Source organism: Labrus bergylta, chromosome 6, assembly GCF_963930695.1.
Source record: "Labrus bergylta chromosome 6, fLabBer1.1, whole genome shotgun sequence".
Taxonomy (NCBI): domain Eukaryota; kingdom Metazoa; phylum Chordata; class Actinopteri; order Labriformes; family Labridae; genus Labrus; species Labrus bergylta.
In genome coordinates, this window is record NC_089200.1 from 9,700,427 (window position 1) to 9,719,316 (window position 18,890).

Genomic DNA, 18,890 nt, shown 5'->3' on the forward strand with positions numbered 1-18,890 from the left:
TTACTGCAGTTTTAAAAAGGGGGTTTAAAAAGTGACACACTCAGAAAGCCATTTCCAGCACTTCCTGTTAATGAGACTCTAAAAGGCCAAGCCCTGATTTGGCACATTTTGTTGGCACGCTGCACCTCGCTGACTCACACGTTTCTGATCACTGACCACCATTCCACCTCCGGGACATCGGAGTTTCACAATTAAATAAATGGGATCAGTTACCCCACCTGCTTAAGATAGCAAGAGCTATTTGGGTTGGGCAAGAGCACAGGTTAGCTTCACATCCACAGACATGAATACGATACAGATCAAATCAATCAAATCAAACACAGCACAAAGCAAACATCAGTAACCACACAGGTGATCTCACACACACACACACACACACACACACACACACACACACACACACACACACATACACACACACAGTAAGTGCTTGTATGTTTGGGAGGTTTTGAGTTTAAAAGCAGAAACAGTTATGATGGACCTGAGGTCAGCAGGATGTTTGTTCCACAGTAACTGAAGGCCCCCTCTCCAAACTTTGATCTGATTCTGGGTATGGCTAAAAGACCTCCACCTGATGACCTGAGGGGCCGGGTCGGGTTAGAGTCTGTAGGATGGTAAATGGTAAATGGACTTGATATATAGCACTCACTGATGGTAGAGGCCTTCTATGTAAAGTGTCCATCAGAAGTAACTAATCCCATTCATACACCACTGATGAAGCAAAGGGGGAACCTTGGGGTTAAGTGTCTTGTCAAAGACACATCAGACATGTAGCTGCAGGAGCTGGGGATCGAACCCCTGACCTTCCAGTTAGAAGACGAACAACTTCACCAACTGAGCCACAGGCTGGATGACACCTTCATGTTATTGGACTTGAGTATTTCTAGTTCATTACAAACAGATATTGCTTTTTCTTACATTTTAATTCTGCTCTAGGGAAGGTTTTATTGGGTTATTGGTGTTATTCCTCAGTGAGACGATTTACTTTCTGGGCACATTTTCTTCCCGAGTTCATCCTCCTTTCTCCCTCTTCTCTCCCCCTCATTCCATCCATCCACATCTCCGTCTACTCCCCCCCCCCCCGTTCTCCTCCTCCACTCCCTTTTTGCCCGTATCGATCTGCTTCATGTCTCATGTCATGTCTTTCACGTGTGTGTTTCTGATCGGGAATAGTGTGAAGTGTAAACAGTTGGACGTTTAGGACACTCCTCATTCCTGCGAGCTCCTGCAGCCTCGGGGTCTTTCGATTGAAAAGTCAATTCATTCGAGTGGAGTGAAATCCTGTAATTCTTCTGACTCATGCGATGTTGGCTTCTGTGGAAACGATTCCTGTCAGTTATCAAATCAATCCCACATCACTGCAGAAATTGACAGGAGCACTTGCAACATGCAGCGGCCGGCAGCGATTATAAAGAAGTGTCATATCAAATGAGGAAGTTCTCTTTTAGACATTTAATACAAATTAAAGATCCCATTAGGTGTTTATGATGTAATGTATCGAAGTAGTTCCTGCAAGACAGTGACGGGATTTACAGCAAAAGATTTCAACAACTTAAAAAACACCCTCAGCAAAAAAATCCATATCAGTTTTTAGAGATCAATATATTTAGAAAATTGCTCCACAGGGCTGTTTGGGATGTGGTCACTGATGATGTGATCCAGGTTGTTTTCACACCTATAGTTCGTTTGCTCTGGTCTGAACCATCGACCAATTTATTCCATTGTCGCATAATAACCTCAAGTTTGGTCTATGTTTACGCGGGGATATTTACAAGTGCTCCAAAATGTGTGATGAGTGAGGAAAAAGCTCTTTGATTGGTCGTAATTTCTTGAGGGTAAAATCCAGGAAGTAAACAAAGACTAGTTGACTCCCCCTCTCCTGGCTGTGGCTGCTCCAAAGCGATTTTCCAAATTCAAAATGGACAGACGACTACACAGATTGATGTCGCCTCTGCTCATCAGTTTTTATATTGTTTATCATTTAATGTATTGCATGTATGACACAGTATGTAGATGTCTTGGAGTCAGCAAAAGGCTTTTATCAAGACAGTTCAGGAGAAGGCGCACGTTGATCCTCCTGAACCACGACCTGCTCATCCTCAGAAATTGTTTCCAAAGATCCGTCAGGTTAGCCTGTGGTCTTTAACACACGTTCAGCATGGACGAGAAAGACACAAAAAGTCAGCACACAAATGTCCTTCAGGTTTCTTGTATCCGGGTAAGGCAGCAACAACAACAGCAACAGACGCGTTCCGGCACTAGGCCTTCATCAGCGCTGAAACCTAAAGGACATTTGTGTGCTGACTTTTTGTCTCTTTCTAGTCTTGTTGCGGTCGAGCACCTTTTACTGTGTTTAACCGTAGAGAGCGCTCCTCCTTTGCCTTTTTTTGCAGCATGGATGAGACCCTGGTTACGTTAGCTGGTTTTATCTAAGAAGTGCAGTCCTTTCTGCAGGTGGGTGGTTCATGTTCTAACTACAAATGAACCAGACCGGAGTCTGAAAAATGTGAGGTTCAAGAGGTCTCTGTACGTCTGTTTGTTTCCGCACCAGGGTTCAACTGATGGCTTTCACACCAGCGCTAATAAACCGCACTAACTCTGCAAACGGACTCAACTTTGTTTTTAACAAAACCAAACAGATTCGGAGTGAAAGCGCCTAAACGCTTAGTGTAGGTTGCACGTCTAAAGCCAAACAACGCTTTTGTGCGACCATCCTTGAAAGTAGTTTTTGTTTGAAATAAAAAAGGTGGTTGCTTTTCCCACAAGTGTTCCTGTTTTGTTTCTGGGTGTTCTTATTTCATGTAAGCCTGTTTCTTGGAACGGCATCTTCCTCTGCTCTTCGATATCAGTTTCACCTTGACATCACAGATGGTGTTACAGACACGAGCAGACGGACAGAGGATCATGTTGATGGTACACTCAGTATTAACTCTGGGTCATGTTGACGAGTCCGTCACCTTCACAGCAGAGATTATCCTGGTTCAGTTTGTCCTCTTTGGTGAGATGTAACACAAGCTATCTAACATTCAGAGGCAGTACATTCAGTGAGAAATCTCTGCAGAACACTTATAGAATGGGTTACATTGTGTTATGTATAATGTTATCTATCTGCACAGAGCTGCATGTGCTGGCATTGTAATCATCACGGGTCACTGTGTTGTCTCGTTGGTCAGAGAGAAAAGTTCATGAGAATAAGAAGGGTTTCGTACGTTTTGTTATGAGGCATAAACAGCATCAAGAAAGTTGGTGTAGCCTCATGTTTGAAAAAGGGAAGCCAATGTTTAAGTGCCTTAAATGTAATTCTTACTAGCTTCAAGCAAGGCTGCCTCAAAAAGAAGTCACTATCTTCTCAGCGGATTTAGTCACTCAGTAAAAAAAAAAATCTCCAATGAGTTTATGGTTTGATCCATTTTTGATGCAGTCAGATGAAGCTCAAGCTAAGTCTCAGCTATCCTCAGTTTCACCATTTTAAAACTCACATATAGTGTTACAATGCTGGAGGAACAAACTAAACATGGGCAAAGCTTCAGATCATGAGGTAAACATATGTGTGGAGTAATCCCAGGATGAGTCTGCAGAGGGCGCTAAACGGTTCGTTCGTGCCATAGTTGCCCAACATGAAACGAAGAATTTCACGAGCTGGCTTAAAGCCTCTATGTAAGCTGGTAAAACCTCTTACACAGGCTCTCTTCTCTGACTGGAGAGCAGCCCCCTCCCCTGGTAGCCCTGCAGCATTCTGCTAACCTGGAAGTGGGAGGGGGGTAGATTTGGCTGATGAAATAATATAATCGACAACAGAGAAAAACGTATAAAATCCCTGCTTTCCTTTAGAAAAAAAATGCTCAGAGTTAGTTTGAAGCTATAAATGTTTGTAATTGTCTGTTTTAAAAGTCTAGATTTTGTCCACAAACTAACCAAATCCTGACCATGGTATGTATGCTGTCACCATGGCAACATCCCCGTCGATGAGGGAAACAAACAAGCAAACAAAGTGTCTTTATGAAACACCTGCTGCTTCTCTCTCTCTCTTTGTCAAACACTCATGAACAATGTAAAACTGTGTGTGTGTGTGTGTGTGTGTGTGTGTGTGTGTGTGTGTGTGTGCGCGCGTGTGTTCTGGTATTCACATTACACGCTTCCTCAGCTCGTATAGTTGAGGGGGAAAAATCGTATCTGACGCGAGGACAAAACAACTGGTCGAGTTCAGAGAGACACAAGCTGAGTGAATGAATGAAGAATGGATTTATTTATAAGTTGTTCTGCAAAAAAGCTTCTTCTCATAGTCCAGGAGGAGCTGTCGAGATCTTAAAGGCAGAGCCCTTAAAAAAATAGCATATAGACATGTACGCTCATACATCACTTCTGGGCCTCCATACATGTGTGCATGTCTGCAGAGACTCTGTCCTCTGACTGGATCTTGATGTTTTGTTTACGTTGGCTCAGGACGTTTCACTGACTGAACACTGTGCAATGATGAATAATTTAATTGAGGCGTCCTGTAAGGTCATTTTTCATTTCTAGTTTCTTTTATTTTTTTACTTTTTTTTGAAAATTTGTAAACTGTAGCTCGTCCTTTTTTTTTTAGCCAAAAAGGAAAATATGTCTATTTCTATTTCATTTTTTCTAAACACAAATCAAACAACTAACCTTTTCTTTTTTTCAATTTTAATATCCAGGTACAAAAACCCTGAACACATCCTGACACATACAGCGTGTCTGCAGAACAGCCTGATGCACCACACGGTAACATACCAAACTACAACAAAATAAAAAATCACCTCTGAGACTAAAGAGCTGCAAATATGTGAAATATGAGCGCGCACGAGTGTGTTTTACTGATGCCTCCTATTTCACCCTCTAATTGGAGCATCTTTACTTCTCTCCTGCCAACGAGGAAAGTACCTGGCACACACACACACACACACACACACACACACACACACACACAGGATTTTTACTCTTGCCACGTAATCATACACTGAAGCCAGAAGCAGTGATATGATGAATTAGTCTGCTCCTGGACGCAGACTGTTCATGTGTTTTATCCTGAAGGTGCTCTCTCTGCTCTTAGTGTGTCATATGTTGAGTTAGCATTTTTTGGAGGATGCTCGGTGTGTGTGTGTGTGTGTGTGTGTGTGTGTGTGTGTGTGTGTGTGTGTGTCAAGGATACCATTAGCTGAACAAATCTCCCCCTGTGGTAATGATGGGGTGGCAGGCTGCCAGGCAGACAGATAATACCACAGTAGTTGGTGACTGAGTGATTTCAACTAGGGGCTGTTTCACCTTAGCAACGGTGCTCAACCTGCAGGTCGGGGGCCTCACCAGCAGTGACACAGTGATCTCAAGAATGTGAAGAAGTATGATGTTAAAAAAAGGGGCACCTTGTGAAGAGAGTTTTGTGGCTCTGATCACTTGTCAATCAAAAGGTGCTGATGATTTTGTGTCAGCATTAACACGATCGGATGATGCAATCAGAGAGGAGGAGAAAACAACTTTCTAAAATCTGTAAAAAAAAAAAAGTTACTCAAAAATTTCTCAGTGAATGCAAAATTCAATGTGAAGCACATGTGACACGTTTTTTTTTTTTTTTTCTTGTAACTTAATATTTATCGTGTTCAAAATCATGCCACAGTTGTTTTGGTAAAATTAAAATTTAAATTTAGAAGCTCCGGGGGTTGCTGTGCGCCCCCCATATGCGGAGGCTGTGTTCAGGTTCGAGTACCACCTGTGGCTCCTCTCCTACATGTCATTCCCCTCTCTCTCTCTCATCCTGATTTCTGAATCTATCCACTGTCCTGTTTCTAAAATAAAGGCATAAAAAGCCCAAAACAAAACCTTATTTAAAAAACAGAAACAACTGCAGGACAACAGGTCAGATGTTCCAGCGTAACATAAACGCTTCAACTGGTCAACTTGGTGTGCAGCTCAGTCACCAAGACAACAGTTAGATTTCACAGTATAATGCATGGGAAAGAAGGCAAACAAAGCAGACACACACACACACACACACACACACACACACAGAGACAGACGTACACACACAACCATGCATGCACACACACTTGTAGAAGTGATTAAACTCAGCAGGACTGCAGGCCTCAGCACTTTTCTCCCCGCTTACTGACAGCTTTGGAAGTGTTCAAATTGGTGTGTGTGTGTAACAAAGTATTGTCTACAGGCACTAGACAACCCCCTCCCCACATTGAGACCCCCCCCCCCCCGCAGGCATAAACATGTCTTTACATGACACCAACGCTATCTGTCTCCGTCTCTCCGTCTACCACAAAGGGAAACACAGAGATTCAATCACGGAGCCAGAGTCCACAACCCGATGTTACAGATAAAGACAGTTAATGTTTGGTCATCTGTGTGTGTGTGTGTGTGTGTGTGTGTGTGTGTGTGTGTGTGTGTGTGTGTGTGTGTGTGTGTGTGTGTGTGTGTGTGTGTGTGTGTGTGTGTGTGTGTGTGTGTGTGTGTGTGTCTGAAAGTGTGCTTTTGAGTACCTCTCCTCCTCTCTCGCTCCTGGAGGAGGCGTAGGGAGGTGAGAAGGTGCAGGCGGTGGAGGTGATTGTGGACTCCGACCTCCAACAAGTCGTACTCTGAGAGGTGGAGCAGATCCTGGAAAACACAAAAAATATAATCCTGAACTGTAGATATAGCCAGTGCCACCATACATCTTCATCACAGCTTCAGGGAAAAATGAATATGGTTAAAATGTTAAGACTTTAGGAAAGTATCCCTTAAATTGGTGGTTCTCAACTGGTGGGTCGGGACCTAAAAGTGGGTCAAAACGTTGTTTTAAGTGGGTCGCCAATGTGTGCATGGAAAAGAAGTTGAGTTAAAAAAAGCATGTGAAGCGTTTTCAAGACATGTTTGTTTTGTAGCATTTCTTTCTTCTGTCATATGCTTTGTACCGTTTAAGGCCCGAACTGCACAATTTTTCATTAAAGGAACCTGATTGATTTAAAAGATATCAGAAATTTGAGTCGCTATTTCTCACTGAGGTGTGGTGGAGGATCCTGAGGGTAGGCCAGTTGAGAACCAATGCTTTAAACTTCCTGTTAGGATTTTTTTTGTATGTGTCAACTTTGGCGCCCCCCTGTGGACAAAGTTATACATCTTGTATTTATGCGGATCTTTTCCTGTTGATGTGTTTTCCGAAGAGAAAAAAAACAAAAACACCCTGCTTTCTTCTAAAAGTCAAATGTGTAACTCAATCTGAATATTCACTGTGGAAAATTTCTACAAAGGCTGTTTCTTCACCAGCTGTCGATCGCGTCCGACACCTTACCTCGGGTGACGCTTACAAGATTTAGTCTTCGGCTTTTTCATGCCTTTGTTTTGGAGATAGGACAGTGGATAGAGCCAGAAACCGTGAGAGAAAGTGGGGACTGACATGCTAAAAAAAAGGGGGCCACAGGTCGGACTCGAACCCGAGTCAACCGCTCAAGAGCAGTGGTGGGTCGAAACCCCCTGTGGGGTTGCGAGAGCCTGTTAGGAGGGTCGCAAGATTCCTTCCAAAAACATTTAAGAACAGAAAATGTTTTAAAATTGCATTTTTCACCTATTAATTTGAAAATATATACAACAAAAATATGATGATGTTTGAGCTACTGTGAGGTGTTTGAATGCCCGTGTGGAGAGGCCTGATAGTCTGCAAGGCTGCGTGCAATGTGAAATGTTTTAAGCACCTCCAGGGACAATGGGGGTCCCCAGTCCCTAGCACTGTTATATTGCGAGCCCCATGTACAGAGGCTGCCGTCCTCGAGGCGGCTGGTACAGGTTTTGAATCTGACCGGTGGCTCCTTTCACGCATGTCATTTCCTACTCTCTCTCTCTCTCTCTTCATGATTTCCGACTCTATCCTCTGTCCTATCCCTCCAGTAAAGGCCCAGCAATACATCTTTAAAAACAAACAAACAAACAAACACAGTGGGACAGGTCAGTGGCTCTGGCAGAGCATAAAAAAATGCTGAGACCACTGATGACCTCCTTTCTTTCAGAAGTGTGTCGTCTCCTCCCCTCGCCCTCCCCTCGTCTTCCTGTCATTAGAGCATTGTCTTCAACACACAAACAAACACACCCTGCCTCACTTCAACACACAACATGCTATTTACACAAACGACCTCTGAAATAACCCACAGAGGGAGCAGACACAGGGTCTTTGAACCAGAACTCAACCTTGTACAGTAATGGAACTTCACACACACACACACACACACACACACACACACACACACACACACACACACACACACACACACACACACACACACACGAATGACACACACACTGTGTCATCACAGAACGCTTCTTCCTCAAACTAAAGCCTTGTTGTTTTCGTTTCTCAACAATAAGACTATTCTCTGAGTTCATCACAAACACTGTTCTATTTAGACTACACACATGTGCAGTGGGTCAAAACATGAATATGAGCACATGCACACACACACACGCACACACACAGACACACACACACACACACACACACACACACACACGCACACACACACACACACAGACACAGACACACACACAAACACAACAGTGCATAATCCGAAAACAGTAATTCTGAGTCACTACAAGATATCTACAAGATATACAAGCGTCCACAACCACACACACACACACACACACACATACCTGCATACCAAAGTAGCCAATTTCAAAAACACACACGCACACACACACACACATGCACACACACACGTACACACAATAGACTGTAGACACACACACAAAAGCTGCATTTTTTAATTTAAACTGTTAAAAACAAACTCACACATGAAGTTAGCAAGTGGTAAATACACTGCAGATGTACAGAAACACACACACACACACACACACACACACACACACACACACACACACACACACACACACACACACACACACACACACACACACACACACACACACACACACACACACAGCTGGTCATTACAGTCAGCATGCCTGGACAGCTTAGTAATAACATGTTAAGTTAAAGAAGGAGACACTATATGAGCTCTGTGATGTTTACATGTGTAACACACACCTCATGACAACATGAGTGCGTCGTTGAATTTGTGTGTGTGTGTGTGTGTGTGTGTGTGTGTGTGTGTGTGTGTGTGTGTGTGTGTGTGTGTGTATGAAACATGGCTGGCATATCACAAGCCTAATCCATCTAAAAATCTGACCCGTCCCGTCCCGCCCGTGTGTCTCTCTCGTCTCCCTCTGTGTTCAGCAGCAGGTTGACATGTTTTCTTTCTTCTTTCTGCTCTGGCTCACACGGAGCTGAACGACTAAACAAACTCCCGCAGCATCGCTCTGCAGAGTTTACACAGAAGCTGTCAGTGTTAGTTCTACCCAGCGGTATGTTGGCGTACTGATGAAAAGATGCTTTTGAATAAAAATGATGGAGCACTGTGGGTACAGACAGCACAGGGCATAAAGATCTCAATTTGAAAATGCCTCACATTGGCTCGTTCACTTGGATGACCAGCCACTTTCCTTTATTCTGGTTTCACACTCTGTTATTGAGAGACACACATAAGCCTGGAATACACACATGCACAAACAGGAGCTGTGGACATGCATTAGTGGAGAGATGTCAGCTGCTACACAGGGAGGATGCCAGAGCTGTTTGGGAGTTAGATGCCTTGCTCAAGGGCACCTCAGCAGTGCTAAGGAAGTGCCCTGACACCTCTCCAGCTACCAGAACAACTTCCAGATTATGTTCTGCACCGGGACTTCACTACAACATTGTAACAAGATAATTTTCAACTAAATGTGTCAAACATTCACTTGTTCTGATTTACTGATATATACTGCTTTTCTTAACAAGTCAGTCAATGAAGAGTATTTGGAATTTGCACTGTTTGGTGCCACCAAAAGGTTATTGTAGAAATCAGGGAATATTTGGATTTTTTTTGCAGGGGAAACTGAAATCCACAGAGCAGAGAATTAAATATTTAACAGATGCATTGAGGACAGGGAGCGCCCACTGCTCAGGATCCAATGCCCGTGTGATGTTAGGACATGGAACTGGAATTTTTCAAAACATGTTGATATCAAATAGACTTTTAAATATATTGATTCATTGTGAAAATAATTGACTTTTCCATCTGTGGTGGGATGAAATGATCATTTCACCCTTTCCCTCAGCAGGTAAAAAAAATTAAACAAACCTTGAAAAGACAAAAGGTTTCAGTCACTTTACCTGCAGTGTCAAACAAGATGTATTGCATTCATTAAATAAATATGTCGGACCATGTCACTTGATCACTTTAACGGGACCTCATCTGTAGATTAAGCTTCATATTTTGTCAAAGTTGCTATCCTGAAATGTTGCAGTTCACAATCCAGTCCAAACATATATCCTGTTCGCCACACTGAACGAGTCATTGGACTCTTTTTGTTCCTGTAGCTGTTGGTTACACTGATGATGTGGGCCCCGTTGGTTTCATGGGTTTGTTGTGATAACGAGCAGACAGAATGGCTGAGGTGCACTGAGCTGGATGTTGTTGTTTTAATATCCAGAGAAAAGAGAGCAGAGCTATACAGCTATGATGCATGGAGAACAGTCAAAGTGAGAAGGCTGATCCTGTACACAGATGTTAAATAGAAGTGTTTATATCGGAAGTTAAAGGAACAATATGTTACTTTTTCCACCTTAAAATTGTTGTTTCAAAGTCCATCTTGTAGTACAGCAACTTTCAACAGGGAGAATAGCGTCTCTCTCATGTCCACAGATCGGTTATAGCACGATGTTTAAGTTTGGCAGCGGGCCAGCAGGTGTGGCTTTACGGTACTAGCCAGTTAGCCCGTCTCTGTACTGTTTGATAAAATGGCACCAAGCAGGCAGGTTTCCTAATTTAGTCTTCAGTGTTTTATTCTTGTAATTCATTATCCTTGTGTTTCTCTCTGGTCTAGTGTGTTTCTTGTCTTGTACTTTCTTCTTGCCTCTGTGTGTGTTTTCCCTCCAGTCCTGATTACCCTGATTGTCTTCACCTGTGTCATTTGTCTCACCTGTGTTTGATCACCTCTGTGTATTTCACAAGCTGCTCGGGTGGGTTAGGGTGTGTTGACGCTCCGGAGAAGATCTGTTCAAAGTTACATTTGAGCAAAAAGTTGATGTGCAATACTTGAATTTAAAAAAAGTATGTTAACATTAACAAAACATATTTTCCCCCTATGTGATGACGATTCTGGCGTCAAGTCGGGAAGTCGGGCACCTCATTCTTTTCAGAGTTTTTCCAGTTGTTTAGCAGGTGTTCATGTGCATTTTACAACTCGGAAACTTGTTTTTCTGATGTGTCCGATACCACATGAATGCAGCAAAAGTCTCAGTGTTCCTTCCCTCTTGTTTCCTCTTTTGGACTTTGAATCTTTGTACGTTTTTTGTTGCCTTTTGCTTTTTTGTTTGTGTTTGAATAAATATTTTTGGTTTCTGCACGAGGGTCCTGCTCTTCTTTTTTTTCCCCACAAACGTGACACCATGAGGGTTAAAATATATATAAAATATGTCTATTACCAGTGTAATTACTGTAATTATTATAATTGTTGATTTTATTGTAGTGGCGTTAAGAGTAGTGCTAATATTATAGTAATGAAATTATATTACTACAATCATTATTGACATTTTTTTGGTTATTATAAATCCTATATCAACACATTTCATCACCCTGATCGTTTTGTTTCTTGTGTGTGTGTTTCCTGTAAAGCTCTTTGAACTGTGTTGTGTGTAAAGAGCTTTATAAATAAACCTGAATCTCTATCTTTACCCTCTTCCCCTTCTTCTCTGCAAGCTTTCTCCATTGCCTCTGGTAATGACACCAATGCATTCTGGGTAAACTGTTGCAGGACATCATTGAATTATTCATGTCTGATTGGTGAATCAATCTCCTCTTTCAGCCAATAGCTGCGTCGCGTTTCGACTGAGGACGGCCGTGTATCACGGTGTGTTCAGGCTAATGGAGTTTTATTACACCGCTGTAGGAAACACTCTTAATGACGACCGTTTGTGTTACCAGAATAGAAACATTTTACTGAAATACCCTGTTAAAAAAAGGATTTAAAGGGTCAGTACATCCAAACTACAAAAACACATTTTTGCACTTACCCCTCATCGACTTGGACCATTTAAGACGGTTTAAAATTTAATGTGCAGACTCCAAATAGAAAGAATCCAGAGGTAAATAATTCACAGCGATGCTTTTTGCACCACAGAAGACATTTCATAACACTTTCTTTTTATTTAGAGCAGGCAGAAATCTTTGACTGGAAACTGGACTTTATGATATTCATTTGATTTTTCCCAGGTTCAGTTTAGATTTAATATTCCCCCAAATGTCAGGTCTAGATGATTTGTTTTTCTCTTTTGTGATCAAGTTTCTATTTATATTTTCCACAGACTGTAAATATTAATGGATGAAGCCTGAGTGATGTCACCCGTCTGTTCCTGAAGGGGGCTTTGGAGTCCCATCGATCTCATCCTAACTTTCAGTCTACCTAACGACAGGCTGAGAGCTGGAGCTGAGGCGGGTTTAAAGTTTCTTGATGAACCGTTACCCCGCGCCAACCTGTCAATCAGGTCAGCTACGCGCTCTCCACCTCAGCGGCAAGGAAGTGTGGACAACAGGAACGCAAAGAATACCAAGGAGAAATCTTTTCTGCGTCTTATCCTATCTACCCGCCTATCCCTTTTTTTCTTTTGTAACATAAGAGTGATAGTTTACAAGACAGAGGGACTCACAAAAAGTCGGAGTCGGAGTCCGCCCATCAAAGAACAACTTATTTTCAGTCATTTTAGGGCGCTCTTACAGAAGCAACGTTGTTCCATACTGGGCTTTAGCATGATTGCCCCCTCACACTAGTCAGATGAACTGGACTTTAGGGGTGTAGCGTGCTTAGACACTGTATGGATTGCTTGGTGTGAGTGAGCCCTGGGAGAGACTCAGTGCTTTTTCTTGGGGTTTATTTCACTGCTGGCTGTAAAGCAAGTTGCCACTCGGGGATAATTAAGTTGACTTTGACCTTTAATTACCAAGTTTTGGAATTTGCTCCTGTAACTTTGAGGGTATGTTAGGTCTACTGACTACCTCCTTCAGAGTTTCCTGATGAACAATCAGGGTATACATAAATCAGTGATTTATTCTCTGTTTCTGTGTGTTCATGTGTTTTTTTGTTTTTACCTCCACACCGTCATATTCCTGCTCCAGCGCTGTGCAGTACTGCGGCAGTCCCAGCTGGCTCAGCCACCGGGAGATAGACTGATGCTTCATGATGACACATAAACACACACGTGCATGAACGCAGAGTCACTCACAGACGGGCACTCACACACGTTAGTTCTCCTTTTAGGTGGAACCTGAAACAAAGAAAAGAAATGGATCATTTTACAGGAGATGACTTTTAAAACCTGTTAACCAGCCTACAGTGAACGTCCAGAAAAGCCCTGCGCTGAAACGACTTTCTCACACCAAGGCCGTTCTGTAGCCAAGAACCTTTATCAGTCTTACGGGCCGATTAGCAGCAATATTACAGACTCTTTAATGCTGTAAACACCCGAGGGTGACGATGCCTAAGTGTCAACAGAAGGCTGATACCGAGAAGGAGAAATCAAACCTCGTCTGTATCTGCCGTCGGTCCAGATAGAGACAAGAAACACTAAACAGACCGTTCAGCGAATATGGAGCTAGATACTGGGAACAGGAGCAGATATCACCCAAACACCCGGGCTCATTACTACCTAGAACCATATTTACTCAGAAGCGCCCTGGGCCATCGCTACGGCAACAAATATGCACAATATAAACACATGAACACGAGGTGATGAAATGATGAATACAGACGGAGCCTGAATGCTGAGATAAAGCTCGGAAAGTATGAACAGCACATAACTGAGGGGATAACTGCGGAATAAGAAAACGGGAAAAAAAACACAACAATGTGTGTTTATTCTGAAAATTAAAATGCATTTTATTTTGAAATTTCCTTCACTTTTCTTTCTTTTTTAAAGTTATTTTTGGGCCTTTTTGACTTTATTGGACAGCTGCTAAAGAGAGGAAATGTTGGGAGGAGAGAGTGAGGGATGACATGCAGCTAAGGGTCGAGGTCGGATTCGAACCCACCGCCGCTGCGACGAGGACTGTTAGCCTCTGTACATAGGGCGCGCCACATAACCGCTAGGATAGTACTTTATTGATCCCCAGAGGGGAAATTCGGGATTTTATCGGGCTTTTATCTCTTGAAATGTGCTTTTCTATTTAAATTATGAGAACTATTAGTGGGGCGTTTTTCTGAAAAAAAGGTCAAGTGTCTTTTCTTTTTACATTTTATTTGTCTACAGCGTACCTGCAAACACAGAACTGGATAGAACCGAATCAAATAGAAAAAAAATCACAGGTGAATACCTCGAATTATGAGGGATATGACACAAGCAAGCTCAGGGGAACAGCGAGGAATGGATCGGATTTTGATCGACTTGGTTTTCTGATTTCAATCCATCAAAATAAATCCTTATCCATCCTAACCCATCCATGGGACCAGCTATAGACATCTGTGCTGAATAATGTAATCTATCAACCATAAAGTAAGATGTGAGCATCTGAAACTACTCAGTGTTTGAGAAACGTCTCGTAGAGGGATCTGAAATATACATCTGTCCTTGAAGGCATCCTAACAGTATAATGAAGAGGTGTGAAGGTCAATGTGGAGCTCACACTCATACTTGAGTTTAGGGATGGGATGAAATATTGATAAAAGGTCATAAAGCAGTCCTAACTCATGTCATATATGATTAGCGCATGTCTGGTGCCAATTATTTTTTATTGGAACATCGCTCTTGACAGATTTCCCTGCCAATTTGACTCAACGTGTCACACTACTTCATGACTCCTCACGGTGATGCTTATGACATGACGGTAACTTTGAGACGTTAAATGAATAGAAGAAGTTGAGCGCAGGATGAGAGAAGAAAAAGAAAAGCAGCAGGATGAGGACCTGTGCCCACTAAGGAAGCCCACACTGCATTGTGTTATTAAAGGCATTGCACACATATATGTAAGGAGGAGGGGGTGTACTGTCATGATGCACATGTGTGTGTGCATGTGTATGTGTGTTACTATTCATGTGTGTGACTGAGCACGTGCGGTAGCCCCACTCCCACTCAATCACTTAAGTGATGTCACAGAGATATACATGATGTCACTGGCTGTCACTAAAGGTTGTTAGACCCCACAACACACACACACACACACACACACACACACACACACACACACACACACACACACACACACACACACACACACACACACACACACACACACACACACACACACACACCACACACACCTCCTTCAATCATATCAATCTCCTCCATGGCTGTGTCATCATGTAGATTAGAGAAGTAGTCGTTCATACAGTATATGGACTCCCGTCAGCGTCCTACAGCGTTTTTACTTTAACCTAATGGAGATCTGGAGGTCGTCCAGGAGGATGACTGACCTCCATGTCCCACCAGGAATGAGCTTACAGACACTGTACCAAGCAGCAGAATGACTATGTCACTCCCGCTGGAATCTAATTTAATACCACTGTTAGAATATTGTACAATGAATTTATCACAGTTTCAGCTTTGCCTCTCCTCATGTTTACTCGGATGATGATGATCTACACTCGACAAGAGGCGGCAAAACTACAAACAGTCTTTACCCAGGGTCAGATCCAGTGTGTAGAAAAGACTAGCAAAACTAGAAGTCCTGGTGCAACATCATAGCTGGAGTAAAAAAAAAAGAAGAAAGGAGTGAGTCACCCAGACAAGTCACCTTGTAAAAGTGTGCACCCCAAGCTGCAGTGATGCTTGTAAATACTTAAAACCTCCCTGACTCATCTCAGCTTAGAGGAGAAAAAATCAAAAAGTATTTTCTTTTTTTGCAAAGATAACTGCACCTCCTATCATGTTTAGAAGAATATTAGAACTTAAGTGATCAAAGTTCAGATAAAATAAGAGTACAGAGGCTCTCTAAGCGGACATGCATCCAAATATTTTATTTACTCTGGTTGTGTAATGGGAAAAATGTATTTTGTTTATGTGTTAAAATAATTCTGTTGAGTACTGTCTGACATTTCAAGAACTGCCAGGATGAATGCATGGACTCATGCTCTTCTTCTGTTTAGGTTGATTGTGTTAAATTGCTTCCTCCTTGACATGTATAAAAGGAGTCTTCAGGGTCTCTCTCATTTGAGTTTCTCTACAGACTGATCACCATGATACACTCTGTGCAGTCACTCCTTGCAACTTCTTCTCACTTCACTGAAAAATGTCCATAACAGTTGCCATGTCTTGGACACTGAAGCTTCAGTGTTTAGCCAGCTCTGCATCGGTCTGTAAACCTTTCTGCCTTCTAACCTCTCTCCATTTTTCAAAAGCATCTCCAATATTGATCTTAGTTTGAGCACGTTTCTGCTCGTGGAGCGTATTAGAAACATGCAGAGGATTTTTAGGTCGGGTACAATCACTTCTATCTGAACCAGTTCTCTTGCCCGCTTCCATCGCTGCAACACCTATTGGCGTTGGGTTTTTTTGTGCATGAGATGCGATAAAATGCTTTGAAAACGTGTATTTCCTATGTTTTATTTTCCCGTCTGTTAAGGTTGAATTGTAATATAAGTGTGCTTTGTGAAGTTTGCATGAAATCACTTTATCTCTTCTTCTATTTGATGCCACCACGAGGACGTCAAACTGCCTGGTCTCACTTTCACTAATTCAAAAGGGATATCTCACAGGGAGAAAGGTTTCAGTTCACCACTGCACTCCATATGATAACCATAAAAATGAGCCATTAAATCTTACAGTCAAACAACTGGGGTTAATTGAGGAGTATTTGCAGCTGAGTCAGGAACACCCTGTCTGTCTACAGCTCTGCTTCGGTCTACTGTACACAGATTTAAGGAAGCTTCCAGCATCTTTGAGCCAGATGATGCATTTAAGTAGGGTGTTTAGCAGCTGTTTGTCGTTTTAAAGTATTGAAGCTCGTCCCTGATAGTGCGAGCAGTTCGTCTTGTAAAAAGTTCCAATGGCTGTTCCATGTGGCTGGTTGAAAACTTCTGAAAGATCAGAGAACATTTACTGACAAACTAATGAAAATGTGTGTTGGATTTGGTGGAAGGAAAGCAGCTCAAGGATGTTAAGACGCTGCTCGCTATGAAACAAAACTTTTCATTTAGTTGCATGTCCGTTGGGGATGTCAGATTTCCTTTTCCTGGAAAAGAAAGAAACACTTAGTCCTCATAAGACAGGCGAATACTCTGTCGGGATGCTACAAAAAATGGCCTTTGAGAAAGATTTCATCACATGGAACTCCTCCTGGTGATCACGTTTTTATAAGACTAGCATTTTCTCCTTTTTGTTTCCAGTGGAAGGACATGGTTTGTACATATTCCCGATAGTGCTGAGAGGACGAGAGAAAAGAGACGAGGTCAGCACTGATGAGTAGAAGAGGAACGGAGCACAGAGGAACGATTTTTCCCAGGAGAAGCAGTACACAAGTTCACGATCCAGAAGACTAAACCCAGAGTTTCCCTTGAGGGTTCTTCTTCCGGACCGGTCAGATCCAAGCTTCATGTCCTCTCATCCCTGCTGGTTTGACCTCAGCTTTTTTCCCATGACCACATTTCTCTGGTGCACTGTCAAAGTGTCCATTGTATTATAGAATATAAATTGGCCAATTCCAGAATCCCTCTCACTAAACAGGCCTGGATATCTGACATCAGACAGGCATGAAATACCCAAACAACTATGGCAAACATCAAACTTAAAGTCCAGAGCATGCAGGACAGCATTAGAGGACTTTTCCATTCCCTCAGTCTCTCTCTAATGCCTCTATTGGCTGCCTTCTGTAGTCCAAGGGCGTCCCCTTTTTTGCCAATCACATTACACTGACACAATCCAACCAATTGAATTAAGCTGCAAAAATAACACCAGCATCACCACTCAGCCATTTCCAGCTCCTGTGACAGATCCAGGCATCTGGATGTTTGATTGTTTCCGATGAAGGACGCTATGCAAAGACGGTAACTGAGTTATGGTCTGAGGTCACTGTGACAAATATTCCAGGTTAGTTCAGGTCTCCTGCATGGCGGTGCAGTGGTTAGCGCTGTCGCCTGACAGTGAGGAGGTTCCTGGTTTGAATCCCTGTGGGAAAGGGGCCTCTCTGTGTGGAGTTTGCATGTTCTCCTCATGACTCCAGCACCCCCGCGACCCGAACGGGAAAAGCTAATGAAAAAGATAATGGATGGACTAACAAAAGCATGTGCATCAAGAACAGACATAGATGCATAACAACCCAAGTTAATTCATCCCACCTGAGGTCAGTGCAAAAAAAGTTAGCACATATGGCTCAACCAAACCTAAAGGAATGGCTTGTTTTTTTAAGTGAGGTTGTATGAAGTATTTGTCAACAGTGTATTAGCCACAGGAGATGGCAGTCAGCATGGTCCCTTTGTTGAGTAACTGGTTGAAGGGCTGGCACAGAAGTTAGGATATACAACGCTGCAGACAGGCCATTTGTCCCATAAAATGTAGGTAATTTAAAGTTACCATATTCTCCCCATTTTCACCTTTCATGTTGTCCAATCCGTGAAACGTGTAGAGTAGCTTCGCATGATTTGCGGATTAAAAACCTCCTTAATACTGGCGTCAGTAAAAGTCTCAATTTCAGCCTCTGCCTGAAACGGTTGGTTTCAGATGCTGTGTCTTTAAGTCCCCCCTCCACATGTTCCCACTTTCTTCTGATTGGCCCAGCTCTCTGGAAGCACTCCGGGGGCAGATTGCTGCAGGGCTGCCACCGGAGGACTGCTCTCCAGTGCTGGGAGAAAAGAGCCTCTACGGGTCTTAAACGTCA

The 18,890-nt window shown here is 42.7% G+C and overlaps 1 protein-coding gene across 1 annotated transcript in view; it reads right to left on the reverse strand.

Moving 5' to 3' along the window:
* Positions 1-18,890, reverse strand: part of bcar3 (BCAR3 adaptor protein, NSP family member) — a 74,427-nt gene that overhangs the window by 52,826 nt on the left and 2,711 nt on the right. Inside the window, exons 2-3 of the mRNA XM_065955672.1 lie at positions 13,176-13,351; positions 6,504-6,618 (exon numbers count right to left, since the gene is read on the reverse strand). Of these exons, the coding sequence (XP_065811744.1) occupies positions 6,504-6,618; positions 13,176-13,265 (205 nt within the window). The 5' untranslated portion in view covers positions 13,266-13,351. The remainder of the gene's footprint in view (positions 1-6,503; positions 6,619-13,175; positions 13,352-18,890) is intronic.